Source organism: Rhinatrema bivittatum, chromosome 1, assembly GCF_901001135.1.
Source record: "Rhinatrema bivittatum chromosome 1, aRhiBiv1.1, whole genome shotgun sequence".
NCBI classification, from domain to species: domain Eukaryota; kingdom Metazoa; phylum Chordata; class Amphibia; order Gymnophiona; family Rhinatrematidae; genus Rhinatrema; species Rhinatrema bivittatum.
In genome coordinates this window covers 144859928-144880931 of record NC_042615.1, presented here as the reverse complement: position 1 = coordinate 144880931, position 21004 = coordinate 144859928, and the positions used below count along the sequence as shown (strand labels likewise).

The window sequence follows — 21004 nt, the reverse complement described above, 5'->3', positions numbered from 1 at the left end:
CTTTCAATAAATGTCCTGGTCCTCTGGGATTATTGCTTATTTTAAAAGCCTCCAAACAATGATCTGGGAATTCTTTAATCTTCTTGGCTAATGCCCAACATTCTATTTACCCTAAGTAAAAAAAATTATATATATATTATTATATTATTATTATATTTTATATATATAATTCACTCTGAGAGTTTGAAAACACTACTTACACTGAAACAATTCATTTTTATAATGTATTTTAAATGTGAAAATCCAGGGGGGGGGGGGGGGTGGTGTTAGTAATAAAGCGTCTCCCCCGCCCCGTCAGGTATTTCCTGTTAATACCATGAAGAGTTATGGCCTCACATTTCTAACTCCTCCCATTAGGGCGCCCTTCCCCAGTAAATGACGTCCTTGCTAGTGAGTGCGTTACTATTGTTTAATTTCGTTATCCTTTTGAATGGCTACAGAAAATGAATGATATCATGCAGGAGGGCAAAATCAATCAAATAGAAATCTGGCACGTATCCCAGTTATTGGGTGAAAGAGAGGGGGAGGTGAACGGGCGGCTGTTTCCTCTGCAGTAGCGAATGTCCTGCATGCAGCATAGGGGGATAAGTCAGCCCGCGCCAAAAAACCAAGATCCAATGTCACAACTGAGAGAGCAATAAGGAAAATGTCACCTGCTCGATGAGTTTGGAGAAAAAAAAACAAAAACGTGCGACACAATTAAATAAGTTACCTATTGCTAGTATTTAAAAATCAGCAGCTACTGAATGCATGCATTTCAAAATTAAGAATTGTCCATGTAGAAGTTTTCCAAAAAACAGTTTTGCACAGAAAAGAGAGCGAAATTGTGAGGCTCCCGGGCTATGTTTGTCTAGAGCCCAAGCCTAAGGACTTTGGTTGATTGGAGTTTTTTTTCCATAGGCACTTAATGCGATCTGAAAGTGGGCACCCGGATCCCTCCTGAGTGGGAGCCCAGGACATCCCGCGAGAGAGCGGAGGGAGGCTGTGTTTGCTGCCCCCGCGGAGGAGAGCGGGAGGGGGCAGGGCAGGGAGCCTGGCTCGCTCCTTCCTGAGGGCTGGACCAGCAACTCCTCTCTCTCACCGCGCCCCCCGGCTCCCAGCGCTGGGGCTGGCGAGGAGATAGAGAAGAGGAACTGCGCCAGGAGACGGAGCAGAGCCGCGCGGATCCGCCGGAGATGGAAAACAGCAGCACGAGCCGCGAGAGCCCGGGCTCCCCCGCGCCGCCCTGGGGCTCGGAGCCCGGCACCCACCTCCCAGGCGCGGCCCGCGGGCTCGGGAGCCCGACGGGGGGGCCGCCGCCGCCCTTCTGGGCTTCCCCGCTGAGCCAGGGCATCAGCCTCCTGGTGGGGCCGCCCTGTGCACGGCCATGCTGGGCCTGGGCTGCGCGGTGGAGCTGAGCCAGCTCGGGCAGCACCTGCGGAGACCCGTGGGGCTGCTGCTGGCCCTCATCTCCTCCTTCCTGCTCATGCCCCTGGTGGCCTTCCTGCTGGCCCTCTGCTTCTCGCTGGACGAGGTGGCCGCCGTGGCCGTGCTGCTGTGCGGCTGCTGCCCCGGAGGGAACCTCTCCAACATCCTGTCCGTGCTGGTCAACGGGGACATGAACCTCAGGTAGGGGCCGAGGGGCTGGGATGGGCAGGGATGGCAGAAGAGAGAGAGAGAGAGAGAGAGAAAGCAACAGATGCGAGGATAGAAACTTGCTTGGCTACGGCCAGCCAGGGCATCAGTGGATGGGTGAAGATGCTCCAGCCCTGCGGGCATGGGAGGGAGGGAGAGAGCCTGCCCCACTTCACTTTTCCGCTATGGACTTGCATCTTCGCTCCTATATGCCGGGCCCTTGCGGTCGCTTTTTTTTTTTCTCGACAGATCAAATTCATAAAACGCTGGTGAGAAGAACACCCTAGAAAAGAATTTCTAGTTGGAAAAACAATGCCAGAGGGTCTCTGCTTGTGCTCTTTTATGAAACTGGCAATTCAGTTTCGGAATTCGATTCCCTTTAGAATTAAACGAAAAAAAAAAACAAAAAACCCCAACAGATTTTAGGCATTCCAGTCCCATTTTTCGTATCAATAGCACTTATTTGTTTCAGCTAGGAAACGTGAAACGATATAAATGACTCCCGAGGGCAGGGGAACTCCTCGGGTTACCGGTAAAGCTGCTACCGTCGCCCTAGATGCTGCGTTTTGGTGAAAGTGTAGCCCCTAAATGCAGAAATGCAAATAAATAAATACAATCAAGTTCGCTCCTGCGAAATTCGCTTACTCCCGGTTTGCGGTGGAGTGGGACTTGTTTGCGTGGGCTCTCCATGGACCCGATCACCCGTGATATTTGTCACTTTGATCGGATCGCTCGCTGTCTTGATGAATTTTGTAAAGCCAGACAGCAAGAAGCACATCGGGACTAGGTGAAAACCGTTTCTCTCCCTCATAAAGGAAAACGTGTCCTGCTTTTCGCGATGTATTCTTATATGATTATACCTCTCCTAATGGCCGAGCGATCCTATTTTAATGTTGCCGGTAATCATGAAATTGCAAAAATCAAACCTTAGTCTCCGGTGAAAAAGTATGGCAGGATAACCGGTGACACTGCCATTTGTTCTAATATATGGACCCTAAAATCCGTGCCGGTGCTATAATTTATTAGGACAATTCCCATTCAGATCTAATTTTTTTTCAAAAGCTTTTTTTTTGTTTCACTCTGAGCTTTAAAAACTAGAATCAGGTCTGTCTGGGTGGCTGAGGGTGGGGCAGTGGGTCTCTGACTAGTCTACACTAGAGATGTGAATCGTGTGATCGATCGTCTTAACAATCGATTTCGGCTGGGAGGGGGAGGGAATCGGATCGTCGCAGTTTGGGTTTTTTAAATATCGTGTAAATCGTGTAAATTGAAAACCGGCACACTAAAACATCCCTAAAACCCACCCCAACCCTTTAAAATAAATCCCCCACCCTCCCGAACCCCCCCAAAATGCCTTAAATTACCTGGGATCTAGAGAAAGGGTCCCGGTGTGATCTTTTACTCTCGGACCTCCGTGCGTTGTAGAAATGGCGCCGGCACTACGTTTGACCTGTCATATGACAGGGCAAAGGTTGCGCCAGCGCCATTTTGTTTTTTTGTCCCCCGACGGCAGGCGCGTAGGAGATCGCTCCCGGACCCCCGCTGGACCCCCAGGGACTTTTGGCCAGCTTGGGGGGCCTCCTGACCCCCACAAGACTTGCCAAAAGTCCAGCAGGGGTCCGGGAACGACTTCCTGCATGCGAATCGTTTTTCCGTACGGAAAAACGATTCGCGGCAGGAGCATAGGAGATCGCTCCCGGACCCCCAGGGACTTTTGGCCAGCTTGGGGGGGCAAAATGGCGCCGGCCGTACGGCAACACAATTCGACTGCAGGAGGTCGTTCCGGACCCCCGCTGGACTTTTGGCAAGTCTTGTGGGAGTCAGGAGGCCCCCCCCAAGCTGGCCAAAAGTCCCTGGGGGTCCAGCGGGGGTCCGGGAGCGATCTCCTACCGTGAATCGTTTTTCCATACGGAAAAACGGTTCGCGTGCAGGAAGTCGTTCCCGGACCCCCGCTGGACTTTTGGCAAGTCTTGTGGGGGTCAGGAGGCCCCCCCAAGCTGGCCAAAAGTCCCTGGGGGTCCAGCGGGGGTCCGGGAGCGATCTTCTACGCTCCTGACATCGGGGGACAAAAAAACAAGATGGTGCCGGCGCTACCTTTGACCTGTCATATGACAGGTCAAAGGTAGCGCCGGCGCCATTTCTACAACGCACGGAGGTCCGAGAGTAAAAGATCACACCGGGACCCTTCCTCTGGACCCCAGGTAATTTAAGGCATTTTGGGGGGGTTCGGGAGGGTGGGGGATTTATTTTAAAGGGTCGGGGTGGGTTTTAGGGTTGTTTTAGTGTGCCGGTTTTCCCGCCCTCCCCATTCCCCTCCCCCTTCCCCCGATTTTTTGACGATAAATCGGGGGAATTGTTATTGTATCGCGGCTCTAACGATTTTTGACGATTTAAAATATATCGGACGATATTTTAAATCGTCAAAAAACGATTCACATCCCTAGTCTACACTATAAGCGGATCTGCTTTGCTTTCTTACAGCATCATCATGACCACCTCCTCTACTCTGCTGGCCCTGCTGCTGATGCCCCTGTGTCTGTGGATCTACAGCCGGGCCTGGCTAAACACGCCCCTGGTACAGCTGCTGCCTCTGGGCACCGTGAGCCTGGCCCTCTGCAGTACCCTGCTGCCCATAGGTCTGGGGGTCTTCATTCGCTACCGGTACAGCCGGGCTGCCGACCTCCTGCTCAAGGTAAGACTCCCCCCTCAGGACATATCTGGCATTGAACCCTGCCTTGCCCTTCCCCCACAGTCTCCTGCCTCAGCTTTCAGGGGACTGGAGTCACCCAACCAAATGATGAACTTGACTGTAAGGAAGTAGATGAGGTCAGTCCATACAACTAGGGATATAACCCAGCTGCCAGCAGGAGAGGCTGGACTTAGCTCTATAATTCATTGGACTGTAAGGAAGTAGATGAGGTCAGTCCATGCTGCTAGGGATATAACCCAGCTGCCAGCAGGAGAGGCTTGACTTGGCTCCATAATTCGTTGACTGTAAGGAAATAGATGAGGTCAGTCCACACTGCTAGGGATATAACCCAGCTGCCAGCAGGAGAGGCTTGACTTGGCTCCATAATTCATTGACTGTAAGGAAGTAGATGAGGTCAGTCCACACTGCTAGGGATATAACCCAGCTGCCAGCAGGAGAGGCTTGACTTGGCTCCATAATTCATTGACTGTAAGGAAGTAGATGAGGTCAGTCCATACTGCTAGGGTTATATATAACCCAACTGCCAGCATGAGAGGCTTGACTTGGCTCCATAATTCATTGACTGTAAGGAAGTAGATGAGGTCAGTCCATACTGCTAGGGATATAACCCAGCTGCCAGCAGGAGAGGCTTGACTTGGCTCCATAATTGTTGACTGTAAGGAAATAGATGAGGTCAGTCCACACTGCTAGGGATATAACCCAGCTGCCAGCAGGAGAGGCTTGACTTGGCTCCATAATTCATTGACTGTAAGGAAATAGATGAGGTCAGTCCACACTGCTAGGGATATAACCCAGCTGCCAGCAGGAGAGGCTTGACTTGGCTCCATAATTCATTGACTGTAAGGAAGTAGATGAGGTCAGTCCATACTGCTAGGGTTATAACCCAACTGCCAGCATGAGAGGCTTGACTTGGCTCCATATTGCTGCAGCAGTTTAGATGTTAATATTCCCTGTTTGGAGCAGAAAGAAATCTGTGACTCATAACAACACTGGCAACCCCCAGCAAGTTGACTGTACCTATTTCTGGGCAAATCCTGTTACGGACAGGGTCTTCCTATCCAAATTGCCTTTCATGCCTAAGGGAAAGCAATCCAAAAGCGAAACACAACTTGCACTCCTACAGGTATATCGCCCATTAGTGCACTCCTCGGTATTAGAAAGGTTGGGTCTACTCTACAGTGCCAGACTTGAGAGGGAGGGAGAGCTCTGCCTCTTGCAAAGTGCAATTAAGCACCCGGGGAACAAGCAAAGCCCGCTCCGATTCCACACAGTGCGGGGTGGGGATCACTGAGAAGCCACAAGCGATGCCGACGCGGGAAGCCCTTTCTTTTCAGCGGGGGATTCGGGTATTAGAGCTGCGCAGCGTCACATCGTCTTCTCCGGAGCGGCGGGGGGGGGGGGGGATGTGACGCTATAATTTAAGATATGCCCGGCGCCTGAAAAGATTGCTTCTGCACTTTCTGCTTAATATATAAATATATATATATTTCAAAATGTTTCCTGTCGGTTGAACTTATTTAAAATGAAACTATTATTATTATTATTATTATTTTTTTTACCGGCCGATGTTATAAGCTAGTGTTGTCAAAACCAAACTAAAATTTGGATTTAATGTGTGAGGAAGGAGAAGCTCTTTTTTTTTTTAATCAAACTCCACTCTTGATAAGGCTCAGGGCGTGGACGCCTTAAGGAACAGAGCCGAGGCTGCAATAAAAGGCAGGAGGCGGCGTTACCCCGCGGCGCCGAGAGATTACTCCCCACATTTATCAGGGATCCCAGATGATGCAAAGACTTAGGGTTAGCAAGGAAATGCTATTGCACAGCGCTCAACCCGGGGATTCGTTTTCTTACTACGGTGTCGGCAGGTCCCCCCAAGGTTGGTTTTCTTTTTTTTACATTTCTTCAGAACAGAATTATTTATATTTCCGTGCACCATAAGGAAAAAACCTATCGTGTTGTGATTCACTTTCTTAAGTATAAACAGTAACTTCGGGATAAAACACAAAGCGCTCCCTTTTAGGGCACCCCAGTGTGCATCAGACAGACAGACAAGCAAATAAGGCTAAGGCTCCTCGTCAGATCTTTACACGGCAGACAAGTCATAAACCAGAGAAGCGCACGAGAATGATCGGGAGCTGCAAAGCTGTGCTTGCAGGCTTGAACGTAAGAGAAAATCAAAAGACAAAATGTGTGCTACCATGATACTTAAGAGTGGACTGTAACTGGGAACAAGCCAGGTAAATGGAGATACAAACAAGGAGAATACAGAATAACGAATGTTTGAAAAACAAATACTGCCTTTAATTCAAGAAAGAAAAACGTGAATTTAATTGCTTGTACAATAGTCGCCTAAATAGATGTTACCGTGTTCAAGTCTTACCTTCCAAGAGGCAAGAAAACAGAGAGTGAAACAAAGCTTAATAGGCCTGTAAAGCTGCCCCTCACATTATCTCTGCACTAGGATTACTCCGTGTTTGCCGGAATTTGGATATTGCATTTCATTGCTACCTTTGCAGGCCCAAATTCAAGGTGTTAGGGATTAGCTATAGCAGTAAAAGGAGGATAGCTCTCTGTTCATAAACCAGCAGGATTTAACCATAGCAAGGCTCCCACTATCCTGCAAAACCATGGTAAGGGCCACAGATTTCTGTTCTGTTCTCCTATTTATATCCTGCTCCCCTCCTCCCACCAGGATAGGGCCTGACGTGATTTAAGCATAAAATTAACTATTTACATCAGGCAAACCTAATCCTTATCTCATCCCCACTCTTGTTAGGGGATAAGACAGGTTACAATAATAAATGCAAAGATAACAAAATTAGATACTAAAGGTAATTAAATCAATACCTAAGAAAAGAATCTAGACGTCATCATGGATAATATGCTGAAATCCTCTGCTCCATGTGCAGCAGCAGCCATTAAGGCAAATAGAATTATAGAAATTATGAGGAAAGGAATGGAGAATAAAACAGAGGGTGTCATTATGCCTCTGTATCACTCCATGGTGAGACTGCACCTTGAGTATTGTGTGCCGTTTTGGTCATCACATCTCAAAAAAGACATAGCAGAATTAGGAACCTTACAGAGAAGGAAGACTAAAATAATAAAGGGGTGAGACAATTCCCATATGAAGAAAGGCTAAAGAGGTTAGGACTCCAGTTTAGAGAAGAGACGGCTGAGGGGAGATATGATAGAGATCTATAAAGTAATGAGTGGAATGAAATGAGCAAATGTTAATCAGTTGTTTATTCTTTCACAAAATACAAAGACTAGGGGACATTCAATGACGTTACTAGGTGATACATTTAAGTCAAATAAGAGAAAATATTTTTTTTTACTGAATGCATAATTAAACTTTGGAGTTCGTTGCCACAGGATGTGATGAAAGATGTTAGCGTAGCTGGGTTTAAAAAAGGTTTAGACAAGTTCCTGGAAGAAAAGTCCATAAACCATTTTTAAGGAGGGTTTGGGGAAATCCACGTCTTATCCCTGGGATAAGCAGCATGGAATCTGTGTACCCCTTGGGATCCTGGCAGGTTCTTGTGTCCTGGATTGGCCACTGTTTGTTAAACAGAATACTGGGCTTGATGGACTTTTGGTCTGACCCAGTAAAACAAGTCTTATGTTCCTGTCCCAAAGAGGGCTTATGATTTAAGGAACTAATTTACTGTTTTTTTTCCCTATAGACACAAAAAGGGCAAAAGGCCTTCGTAAATCAGGCTCTAAATTTGTACTCAGGGTAAGGGAGGGTGAAGAGATTTACCCAAGGTCACATCAAGAGAAGAAGCAGGATTTGAACTGTGCCTTCCATGGGTTTCAGCCTTCCGCTCTAACCCCTCAACTATTCCTGGTTAGAGTTAAACAAGTAACAACTGGCAATTCCTACATTCAAATCCTACTTTATCTTCTTTGTTCTTCATTTCAGACAGTTGTAAAAGTGAATGAGGATAGTACGACTAGGAATAACCACTGAAGCTTCTGCTGCAACCACAAGGCTGACTCTAAAGGGATGCAGGGCCTGGGACAAATGTGCCTGAGTAGGCTGAACCCTCCCCCAGAAATTGAAAGGAAGGGGATAAGAGAGTGGGTGGGGTTTCCTCCTCACCTTGCTGACCTGTGCCTTAGATATTGCCCTGAATGTAATCCATTTTGAAGTGGCTTAAAAGGTGGAATATAAATACATATTAATAAAAATAAACAAACTTGGATGCAGCACTAGCCAGGCTAAGCTTGGGTTTTTTTTAGCTACTTGGTTGAGGGTGGTGACCCTTTAAAAGCCAACATCTTCTGGACAGTAGGGCTCTGCTGGCTCTAAAGTTTATTTCCGGCCAGCATCTGGAAGGCTGGCAGAAGGAGCAGGAGCAATGGGGAGACCACAGAGGTAGGGTGGGATTTAAGATTCTGCTGCCCCTGGGCACTTTTGTTGCTTTCACCCTCCTGTAAGGGACTGTTACAGAGTAGCAGAGGGCTGTTCAGTGATGAATGAAATCCAGCAGAGCTGGAAGGCAGCAAATCTTAGCCGGGCTGCTGCCCCTAAATGTTTGCCGCCCTAGGCACAGGCGTAAAGGGTGCCTATTGACAAATCCAGGGCCGCCGCAGGGCTGACAGTGGCCAGGTCAGAAGGAAGGGAGAGAGAGAAAGAGGCAGCAGCACCTGGCCGGCCAGCCGGTCTGGGAGGGGGCACAATGGACAGCCCCTGCCCTCATCAGCTCCAGCCCACTGGCTCTCCTGATGTGATGGCTGGAGGGGTCCAAAGCCTAGGGCCAGGGGAAATTGACCTGGTTTGCCCCCTTGTCCCCCCACCCTCCCCCAAAGGATGGTCCTGTTTACAAGTCATCATGTAGCAACTTTATGCAGCTGTGACATCCACCTGAGAGGTGGCTGCAATGGGATCTCGCTATAAATCCCAGTGATGGCACGCTACAAATCAGTTATCATTGCTATTGCTGCAATTAATCCTTAGCAATACAAAATAGGAGCCGATGAGATGATCAACCTCTTCTTGTCCTAGCATTGATTTCTGATCTGACTGACAGCAGCTTTGTGACGTGCTCGATATATGCAAATGCTGAGCTCTTTGCGATTTACTGTACTTTCTGCCTTCTAGTGCGTATCTTGTTCACTAATTTAATGTCTTTCCTGTGTGCAAGAAATTATGCACAGTCCAAACATCTTTTTAGCAAAGATGTTTGGACTGTGCATAGGTAGTTAAGCTTGAGAAAAAAATGCCAAGGAGCAGATATGTCTAGCTAGTTGCTGCTTATTCAGAAAATAGAGCCAATATTTGCTCCAAAGGATGGTCTTTATTTTCTTCTCTGTAGTGTCTGATCTTTGTTTCATAGCCAATTTTAATGCCTGTGTCCCGGTCTCCTGTTTCCAATATGTCTTTCAACTTTGTATTGCCTAAGGAAGTTTTCTTGTTCAGAATTGGAAAAACCTCTAAAGGCTCTTGTCCATGTCCCCTTTCTTTCATTTTATGAAAGCAAATTCTTCCTAAGGGTGCGCAGAGAAAGCATTTTTCATTTTGCTGTGTCTTCTTTGATTTGTTTTTATTCATTCTCCATTTTGTTTGATATTTTTATCATTTCATTTTGTTTATCAGAAATGAAATAAACACCCCAGGCAAAAGGAAAAGCTAAACACAATAGGAAAAGAGGGACCCTAGCTCCACGCTAACCCCCCCCCCCAGCAGCCCCTGCTTCTCCCACTCTCCCCGGATGCCACTTACCCAGTCTCTGGGATGCCAGGAGTGGAAACAGGACTTGCTCCTGCCCCACCCGCTCTGCTTTCAAAATGGCGGCGACCGGCCTTGAGGCTGGTGCTGTTTTCGTGCTTGGCTGCTTGCGGTAATGCCGTAGGTTTTTGAAAACGGACCCAGTGGGATCTCACTGCTGCCTCATTTCGACTACTCAAAGCCCCAGAGATGAGGTAACGTGGCATCCGGGGATAGAGAGGAAGGCCCGGGAGAGGGGGATGTAATTTAATTTTTTAATGTTGGTGGGGATGGGGTTTTTCATTTCTGAAACTAAAAGAAACAAATTTTGGCAGGGTTTTTATTCATTTCATTTTCTATAAAAAGAAAATGCATTGTTTTTTCATTTGGTTTGAAAACAAATGCAACTCCGTAAATGTTACGTAAATCTTACATAAATCTCCCAAATTACATCAAGCAGGGAATATTCCTACTTTTCACTTCTTATGTGTCCCATTCCAAATGAAGGAACAGTCTCCACAGACAACAGCATCCAAGCCCCATGGACTTATGCTGTCTCATAGCAGAGACCCATAACATTGCATTTAAGCATGCTTGGGACCGATAATGAGGGCAGTGATAAAAGCAGGGTGGAAGTGAGGTAGGGAAAAGAAAGAGGGACTGAATGTAGATCTAGATGTGGAAAGCTATAAGCTCAACCACTCAAAAGAGCAGAGGGACACAAAGGGAGGTGACAAAGCTGATTTGCACAGAAGATGGCTCTGTCAAGCTCCCATGAAAAGGAAGCAAGGTCAACCAGCACGCAGGGCTGGTGCTCCCATTAGGCCTTGCCTAGAGCGCCAAGATTTTGGGGGTGGCAAAATCCTGCCACTGTGATGTCTAGAAGGGAGCTCTACCACAGCCAATGCCATCAAAGAAGTGAGTGCTGTGCTGGAGCCAGGGGAGGGGTGTGAATGGCCAAAGGTTCGCCTAAGGTGCCAAATATGCATGCACCGGCCCTGCCAGCACGTAGCAATTGCAAGGCTTTTGATTCCTTCTCTGATGTAATGGGGGGGGGGGGGGGGGAATGGAAAGTTTCCCAGCATGGGCAGCTGGCTGACTTGGCTTTTATCTCAGCCAAGGACAAAAAGGAGGAGAGATTTTCTGCAGGAGATTCAGCTGGTTTAGCTGGCAGTTGGGAGATGACCTTAGATACAACAATGTAGGCAGCCTCAACCAGACAAGCCAGTGGGAGGCCAAATGGTTCTTATCTGCCAGCATCTACTATGTGATGAATTATATAGAACATGTTTAAGCCCCAGTCCATACTTGTCCTGTACTCAAGGGCAGGCCTCAAACCACATACTGCCTGAACTCAGCTCGGTAGTACATTAGTAAGTTCAATCCTACTAACAACACGGGAAATACTGAAAGTGCTCCTATCCTGTTACTATGGGCAAACAGAAGGAAAGCACACCTACAAAGGACGCTTTCACAAAACAGCTTGTTTTATTATTTTATTTTAAATGCCTGCAGTGCAATCTAAAGCCCTGGCATGTGGTCCACTTTGCTGCTGTGTTTTGAAGGCCCCTTAGATCCTGCTTGCCTGCATTTCAGGTAAAGCTCCAGTTATTCTTTGAGGAAATTATTGAGCACAAAACAGACCACAGCAGCCCTGGCAGCAAGACTGTTTGAAGGGTATTTCTCAGCTTTGCAGACCGAGTCCTTTCTCAGGCGCAACGGTTGTCATCTATGTCCAAGATTTCAACTTTTTCTATGGCATTTATTGCACCCAAACCATCGGAGCCTGATGCATGAACGGTTTTCATGATAGGCACAAAATGAGAATTGATATCTCAGGCTCTTTGGGCTGATCTGCCCCTGATCTTTTGTATTTCAAAAAAATGGACATTTTGTTGTTGTTGGGCCCTTATGGAACTAATCTGAATTTAAACTTTATATTGCTTCTCAGTTCTCCTCCTATTCCCCTACTCCCAATAAATCGTTACTAAATGTAATTATAAAATCTGTCTGAATGGTATCAGTGTCACTCACCCAATGGGCTGGACTCCTAATTGCAGTGCCTGCACGGTACTAACTGAGATTGATGAAATGAAGTTATTTCAAAGCATGTATAGCTTTAAATAGCATGCGCGACTTTCATAAGTTTCTGACAAGCCAATCTACAACTAAGAATGCCTTATGACCAACGATTTATGACTTGTGCTTTTATGACTACTGATGCTTTGTATATAGTTGTTATTGTACGTTATATTTATAGTCTCCACTATTTATTGATCTATTAATTTGCATTCCCTACTCCCCTGGTTATTTGTATTGTTATCGGTTATATGTAAGGGTGCTGCCCAAAGGTTTTTGTTCATTGTGAACTGATGCGATGTGCGAACGGCCATCGGTATATAAGAGACTTTAAATAAATAAATAAATAAATAAATAAATAAATCTTCTTGGTGCCTCCTGCCAGAGACTGCTCCTGTCTCCTTGCCCAGGGAAATATCTTACCTGTTTTTTAGGACTCATTCCCATAGACCACAGCTTGCTTATACCATAGAGGGAAGGCACATTTTCTGCACAATAATTTTCCAAGATGGGCCTTGCATGTCTTTTGTGTGCATTAAGAATGTTACTGTAGATAAGCACCACAATTATCTATCATGGGAGGCACTCATTTCAGAAACAGCGTCTGATATTAAAAAAATGTACTTTTCCCTTCGTTGTTTTTAAATTTTGTATTTCTCAACATTATAAAGATTTGATGGTGAAGATTCAGAGGTTGAAGCAAATCAAACCAGGAAAATGTAATAGAGCCAACTGATAAACTAAAGAATAACGAATCACTGGGTATAGATGGTATACATCCCAGTGTTCTGAAAGAACTAAAAAATGAAATTGCAGACATAGTACTAGTAATCTCTAACTTCAGCTATGGTACCTGAGAATTGGAGGGTGGCCAACATAATGCCCATTATTAAAACGGGTTCAAAGAGGTGATTTAGGAAACTAGAGACCAGTAAACTTGACATTGGTACTGAGCAAAATGGTAGAAGGTACTCTGAAGAACAAAATTACTGGATAGACATAGATTAATGGGGCAGAGCCAACATGGATATAGCAAAGGGGAAATCTGTTAGATTTTTTTGATGGGTTTAATAAAATATGTGGACAAGGGTGAGTCAGTTGATGTAGTTTATCTGGATTTTCAAAAGATGGTTGACAAGTCCCTCATGAGAGGCTGATCAGGAATTGTGGATTGGTAACTGGAGACTAGGATTCAATGGTCATTTCTCTCAATGAAGAAAGGTAAACAGTGGAGTGTGCCAGGGATCTGTACTGGGACCAGTACTTTTTAATATATTTATAAATGATTTGGAAAAGGAAATGATGAGTGAGTTTATCAGATTTTCAGATATCAAAACATTATTCAAAGTAGTTAAATCACAAGCCGATTGTAAGGAACTATAAGAAAACCTTGAAGACTGGGCATCTAAACAGCAGATTAAATTTAATGTGGACAAGTGCAAAGTACTACATATAGGGAAGAATAATTGAAACTATAGATACATGATGCTGGATTATGAAATAGGCATCACCAAACAGAAAAAGGATCTTAGTCATGGTGGACAATTCGTTGAAATCCTTGGCTCAATGTGCAGTGGCAGTCGAAAAAAGCAAATAGAAAGTTAGGCATTATAAGGAAAGCAATGTAAAATAAAAATGTTGAGTACTGTGTTCTGCTCTGATCACCCCACCTCAAAAAACAGATAGTGGAACTGGAAAAAGTGCAGAGAAGGGCGACCAAAATGATAAAGGGAATAGAACAGCTCCCCTGTGAGGAAAGACTAAACAGGTTAGGGCTCTTCAGCCTGGAGAAGAGACAGCTGAGAGATTTCATTAAGGTCCATAAAATCATGACTGTGGTGGAACAGGCATACAGGGAACAGATACTGTATTTACCCTTTCCAATAGTACTAGGTCTAGGGGACACTGCATGAAGCAAATAGGTAGCACATTTAAAATAAACTGGAGGGTGGGAGTTGCCATATTATTGCATAAATCGCTATACTTTCAGCATATTGCTACCACCATTGATCCTGATGATTAAAGGGACTTTACAAGGGCAGCCGCTCACTCTTTGAAACGTTTATGCCCCAAATCAATACGATAAACAATTTTTTCTCTTTCTCTTCACCGGCTGCTGCAAGATGCATCATCTACTTCTCTGGTCCTTGGGGGTGATTTCAATACAGTATGTGATCCCCAGTTGGACCAATCTCATCCTAACCCAGCTGAAAGACCCTCACCCCATAAGGGTCTTCTCTTGCTATGTAAACATTTGAGCCTTTTAGACGTTTGGAGGAGATTACACACATTTCCCGGGCCCATGCCACACAGTCGCATCTGGATTATCTTTTCTTTACACAAAATGTTTTCCCCAAGTGCTGACTGCAGAAATCGGCCCACTAACAATATCTGACCATGCCTTGATTTGAGTGGAGTTTCAATGGGGGACTGGCTTGCAGGGCGTTTTCCCTCGTTTTTGGCTAAAGATGTTTGTTTCCAAGAATTTTTATAGCAGCGATGAGTATGCAGAGCATAATAAAGCACATGTTGACACTCCCACTCTTTTTTGGGATGTGAGCAAGGTGGTGCTCTGAGGTGAGATCATCGCCTATTTAGCTCATAGGCGAAAGGTGCTAGATGCCAGACTCCTGCAGTTGGAACGACAAGTACGTAGTAATCGGCAGCATCTGGGTCAGGGATACTCTGATCAGGCTAGGATGAAATCTCTCACCTCTTTGATAACTTTGAACACTCTCCTACATCAGAGCATGGTCAAATCTATGTTTTATTATAAATTTCAACTTTTCCAATATGGTAGTAAAACAGGGAAATTATTGGCCAGCCTGGTTAAGCATAAACTGGGGGCTAAGTATATTGTGGTCAATTCACACGAGGGACGCAGTGATGCCTTTCTCACCTACTTCCAACAGATTTAGTGGAATATAACATGGTGTGTCTACTATGCCACGTGAAGGACTGGTTATTTAACTCCCAGCATTTCACCCCGCTAGACTTGAAGAGGGAACTGATCCATCCCTTACATCCGGTTTGTCTGCCCCTTTCTCTTTGTGGTAATTTTATTTTTACTTCGCTGTGCAAGGTTTGGACTTTTCTTTGTTCTAGGATAAGCCAATATCCTCATGAATCTGGGCTCCTGCCTTAGGGGGAATTCGGGCTTTACCCCTGGTCCTCAGCTCTCATATTTCTCTCAATGGGAGCAAAAAGGTGTGTCTGCTCTTTCTCAGGTAGTGGACTCCAAGGGAGTCATACACTCTTATCAAGATCTGTCCTCACATTTTGTGCTCTCCCCTAAATCTTTCTTCGCATATCTCCAACTCAGTCTGCTCTCTGCAAAAATCTCATCTTCGGGATGCTTTTATAGATCGATTGGAGGAATTTTTCCAGCTAGAAATTCCGAGGCGGATGGGAATCTCTTGTATCCGTAAATCATTGCTTAACACTGCCATGGAGATCCCTTGTGACGATCTGCATTCGAAGTGGAAGGCGGATATAGCTTCCTTGACTGATTTCTCTATCCTATCTACTATTAAGAGAATACCCGAGCTGACAGAGGATTCTGACCTGCGGGAGATGCAATACAAGTTTTTGCGTAGAGCATACCTGTCTCCAGCCTGGCTGCATAGGCTGGGTTATTTAAACTCTGATCAGTGTAGTAAATGTCAGATGGACAGAGGTTCCCTCGGCCATTGTTTCTGGGGCTGCGGACGTATCCAAACCTTCTGGGGTACGATTTGCAGATACTTATCTCTTGTAGTAGACCAACCAGTGGTTTTCATAACTGAGGGTGCCCTTTTTGATGTAACTTGGAGGACGGGACAAATGACTTTTATTTTGGAAAGCCTGCCTGATTGCAAAAAAGGCACACTGTTGCATTGGTGGGTTCCTGATCCTCCGAGCTTCTGGCTTTGGTGAAACAAGTTACACGCCCTTATGCAGATGGAGAATCAAACCACCGCATGCTCATTTAAATCTAAACAGGTCTTTATTGATATTTGGGGTGTTTATTTACAGCGATTATCCCCCAGAGCCAGAAGTACCCTGATCAATTACCCCTGATTGCACTGGAACCTTCTAAATAATAGTCTGATCCTGTACCTCAGCTGTATTCTTGGTTCAGATATCTGCGTTCAAGGGGCGGGTTGGGTGGGTTACTAGAGTTTGGGATCTTATGGAGGGATGAAATATAAAATGGAAAAAGCTAGCATGACTGTATTTCTTTCTGTAGTTTGACATGCTCCAGAGTCCGGTATGTTAAACATTTGTTCTATTTTTGCAATAAACAGCCTTACATATAAAATAAATTGGATACATTTAGTTTACTCAGTGCACAATTAAATTGTGGAACTTGTTGCTAGAGGAGGTGGTGAAAGCAGTTAGCATAGTTGGGTTTAAAAAGGGTTTGGACAAGTTCCTGGAGGAAAGAAATCCATAAACCATTATTAGCTGTCTTGTGCGGTCTTAACTAATGTTTTTATGTAGGGCACATTGTACTCTGCGCTGAATGCTGTTATGTTGGAAGTAGTGGATTTTAAGACTTTTAAATAAATAAATAAAGCTGCATAGACTTGGTAAAGCCACTGCTTATCCCTGATTATGAGCAAGAAGGATTGAATCTATTCTTTAGGATCCTATTGGGTACTTGTGACCTGGACTGGCCACTGTCGGGGACAGGATGCTGGGCTTGATGGGCCTCTGCTCTGACCCAGTATGGTATTTCTTATGCTCTGTAACAAACCATGAAAGAGCAGGAACTCTAATGCAAATCTAAAGAAACAAGGCAAAGGTTCCCAAATAACTGATTGATTTAAAAATAAATATTCAAAACCTACGAACACAGCATCAGATGTGATATAGGTGCTTTTGATGCAGTCCACCCACTCTTGCCGTGCAGTGGGCTGCAAACAGTGTCAGAGAAACGAACCCGTTTTTCATTCATTTGCCGGTCCCTAAAAAATTGCATAGCGTACCTAACTACCCATAACCTAGTCTTCTAACAAAAATAAAGAGCCACTTAGCTCACCAAACTGTCCATCACAGTCAACTGATTTAAAACTGTTGTGTTTGAAAAATATGCCCAGTCCAGCACAGGTCTATGTTTTGGTGTTCCACCGCCTGCCTCAGGGATACGAATAACTTATTCCAAAAAATTTGAGGAGATGTGGTATAAAAGTTATTCGTATCCCTGAGGCAGGCGTTGGAACCTTTTTTGAACAATTTGAGGAGATGTGGTATAAGGAATTTGTATCCCTGTAAGTATTTAATTAGAATTCATTCGTATTCCGCTGTATATATTTTTTTATAAGAATAGGTTACGGGTAGTTAGGTACACCATGGGATTTTTGTGGACCAGCAAATGAATAAAAAACAGGGTGCATTTCTCTGACACTGTTTGCAGCCCATTGCGTGGCAAGAGAGGGTAGATTGCATCAAAATCACCTGTATCACATCTGATGCTGTGTTTGTAGGTTTTGAATGTTTATTTTTTAAATAAATCAATCAAGAGAATTACAGTTATTTGGGAATCTTTCCTTGTTTTTCTTAAATTTCTTATGTTCTTACAAGTAAACCATACGAAAACACAACGTAACATAAAAAAAAGGAAACTCATATTGCAAGATTGCGCTAAGCCCACATAATCAAAAGCCTCTCTTCTTTTTTTTTTGTAATGTTTTTCTTGTAATTGATTCCAATGGTGTCACTGCAGGACTGCGTTTCATTGTATGGAACTGCAGTGATGTCACTGCAGGGTTATGGATCCTTATATGGAACTACAAATGATGTCACTACAGGATGTGGCTCCTTATATGGAAATGCAGAAATGTCACTGTAGGACAGGCTGACCCCTTATATGGAACTGCAGCAACATTAGAAGCCAAGTTGCCACTATCAATCAGAGAACTACATTAAAAATCTAAAGGACTGCCCTTTTTAAAACAGATGCAATTTCAAAGTCACAGGCTCCTGTTGTGATTACCATGTTCACTTACAGTAATGTTCTTTCAAAAGTAATCCACCATAGCCTCTCTGTAAACTTTGATTCAGACTAGCATTGCTCCCTGCTAGAGGTAAAATAGCCCACAGACAACAAGAACAGGTAAATAGAAAAATGACTCTATTCGAAATACTGGATGATGATTTCAATCTGTATTTTATTTTTTTTTGTTTAGATTTCCCTATGGTCTTTGTTGGTGAGCCTGGTGACCCTCTTCATTCTGACCAGTACTATGCTGGGACCTGAACTTCTGGCAACAATTCCTCCCTCCGTCTATATCGTGGCCCTCCTCATGCCATTGGTGGGCTATGTATTAGGGTATGGCCTGGGGTCTCTGTTCCACCTGCCCCCTAACAGCAAGAGAACAGTATCCCTGGAAACAGGCTGCCAAAATGTCCAGCTGTGCACAGCTATCCTCAAACTTACCTTCCCGCCTCAGATCATAGGCAGTATGTACATGTTTCCCTTACTGTACGCCCTGTTCCAGTCCGCAGAGGCGGGGATCTATGTGCTCGCCTATAAGGTGTACCGAAAAGAGATCCTGCACAAGCAAGAGCCTCTGGAGGAGGAAGAAGACACAGACATCTCTTACAGGAAGCTAAAAGATGAGGAAACAGCAGATGTCTCTTACGGCACAGTCACGGGAGAGGAGCCCAGCCCTGGCGTGATGGAGTCCACAGAAACCGCCCTCTAGAAAGGAGACATCCGCCGAGCGATAGTACGGGCTGCTTAAACCATGTCCAGATCCGCACTCATTTCCTTCACTCGTATGATCGGTTTGCCTTCTTTATCCAGGATAATGGCGCCTCCCGAAGGCAACTTACTGCAAAGTATCAACAGGAGGAGTGGCTACAGGAATGACCCCCCGCACCTTGCAGCATAAATAAGCAAAATGCTGTGCAGGGAAGAGGTTAGAAATCGTAACTCCACCGACACGTTATATCTGGATGTTATCTGGAGGGATCTGATCCTCCCGATGAAGCCTCAAGGCGAAACACGGCGGTGTTGGGGGGACGAATTCTTGTTTTGTATGACTGAATTTATTTGGGATTGATGAAGAAATAAATCACTTACTTGTTGGATCTTTAGAACCCTTGCTGTGAACGGGTGATTTCTAACCTCTTCCCCCGCATAACTTTTTGCTTATTGTACCAATTAAGCAGCCAGAGAAAAGCAGTATTTAAGCAGCCTGCGGGCCCTACTCTGAGCCAGACGTGATGGCAGCTCTGATGGACGACCCTGCAAAGTAAACAGTTGTCAGTTCATTCATAAAGGCAATTCAGAACCCCCTGGCATTAACTCAATTTGAAACCGCACTAAGTCACTGTTTGCAAGTGAAATTTGAGGGTAACAGAGCCCAAGGAAGACCTGAATCCAGTGCTACCGTTCTGCTCTCCCCTAATATACTGTGGTGTCTCACTCTCTAGTGCTCTTCTAGTTCTGGAGAAACTGGAGTGTCAGGGAGTTGTGAGGCATTTTAAAGGACCAAGTAAAAATAAATAAATAAATAAATAAATGAATGAATGAAGTTGCAATTCATAAACTTTGCAGAGCCCCAGAGTTCCCTTCTTCAGATGTTGCATCAGTTCAAATGGAAGGGTCAAGACTGCAGACCCCACGGTGCTCTGCAAGCAAGCTCAAAACCCAGGAATAGCCAAAGAAAGAGCTGTCCTCCAGCAGCTAGGCCATAAACCAGCGTCGGCAAGGGCATTCTCAAGTCTTACGGAAAGTACTAGAAGCCAATAAACGCTTTCTCAAAGAAGCTGCCTTTGCATTCTCCCCCCTGTCTGGACACCAAATTAAACAGAGTCTGTAAATTATATATTGTATTAATTGTAAATAAGACAAATATAACCTGTGTTGTTCAGACTACAAAAACATGGGGAACCTGGCAGTCCTGCTGGGTATTGATAGCTGATTAAAGTGGTTTGAAAGCAAGCTTAAGAATTAAAAGTTAAGTTATACTTGTGGAGTTTCTTGAGTTTTTGGGTTTTTTTTTTCAAATAAGATGCATAAAGTGTTCATCAAAGGCTCAGTGAACTGCAGACATTAACAGAGTAATAGCTGGGGACATTTTAATCACCAGTACTACATACACATATGAAAAGATTCCCGCACACCTTCCTTGGTCACTACTGGGGCTCTTATTCTTGCGTCTCCTCTCTGTAGCTGTTTTATTCCTTGTAGATCTGGGAGTTGTGGGGGAGGGGGAGTTATTGGTGAATTGAAAGACGTGCACCTATAATTATGATCATGACTGTTTTAAAAAAAAGGAAATACAGGTTAACAAGGAACCCCAAACATAATATAAGCCGATACCTTTTCACTACATTTCCTGACCCTTATTTCCGTGCACTCGGGCTAACAGGGAAAGCACGCGGCTGTCATGGGTCCCGGCGGCAGCCGCTGAGGTGCCGCATCCACTTCACATCATCCCGGCGACAGCGCCCTAATTGCTTTTCATTTCTGGGGACGGCATTGGCTTAAGCAACAGGAGCTCGCAAAAATCATTACGCGCTTTCCTTAGGAATGAAGTCAATATCAGAAACAATAAAAAGGAGGGTTCTTTCAATTTCTTTTTTTTCTTTCTTTCTATGATCGGATTGAGAAATGTGTGGTTTTTGGACGACAATAGTCTAACGACTATTTCACTAATTTAGAGAGAAAATGGCAATGACTCTTAGAACACAGAAAGTTAAAAAAAACAAAACTGTGAGCATGAGCGTGACAAACGTCAGTGCTCCGGGTATGTCGTTCCAATCTGCTGCCCCCCGATTGACATAAATAGTTTTGCAAACTAAAACGAATGGGGGTTTATTCGGGGCAGGGGTTTCACTGCATAATTAGTTCCCTGACCTGCTGCTGCCACCAGCCTGCCAGTTCCTCTGCTTTC

The 21004-nt window shown here is 44.9% G+C and overlaps 1 protein-coding gene across 1 annotated transcript; it reads left to right on the top strand.

Moving 5' to 3' along the window:
• Positions 1–920: 920 nt before the first annotated feature.
• Positions 921–20067, top strand: SLC10A4 (solute carrier family 10 member 4). Its single transcript, XM_029588066.1, is given in 4 exon segments — positions 921–1347; positions 1350–1608; positions 4096–4306; positions 18287–20067. Coding segments are annotated over 4 exon segments (1161 nt in total). The 5' UTR covers positions 921–1175; the 3' UTR covers positions 18806–20067.
• The last annotated feature ends 937 nt before the right edge of the window (positions 20068–21004 follow it).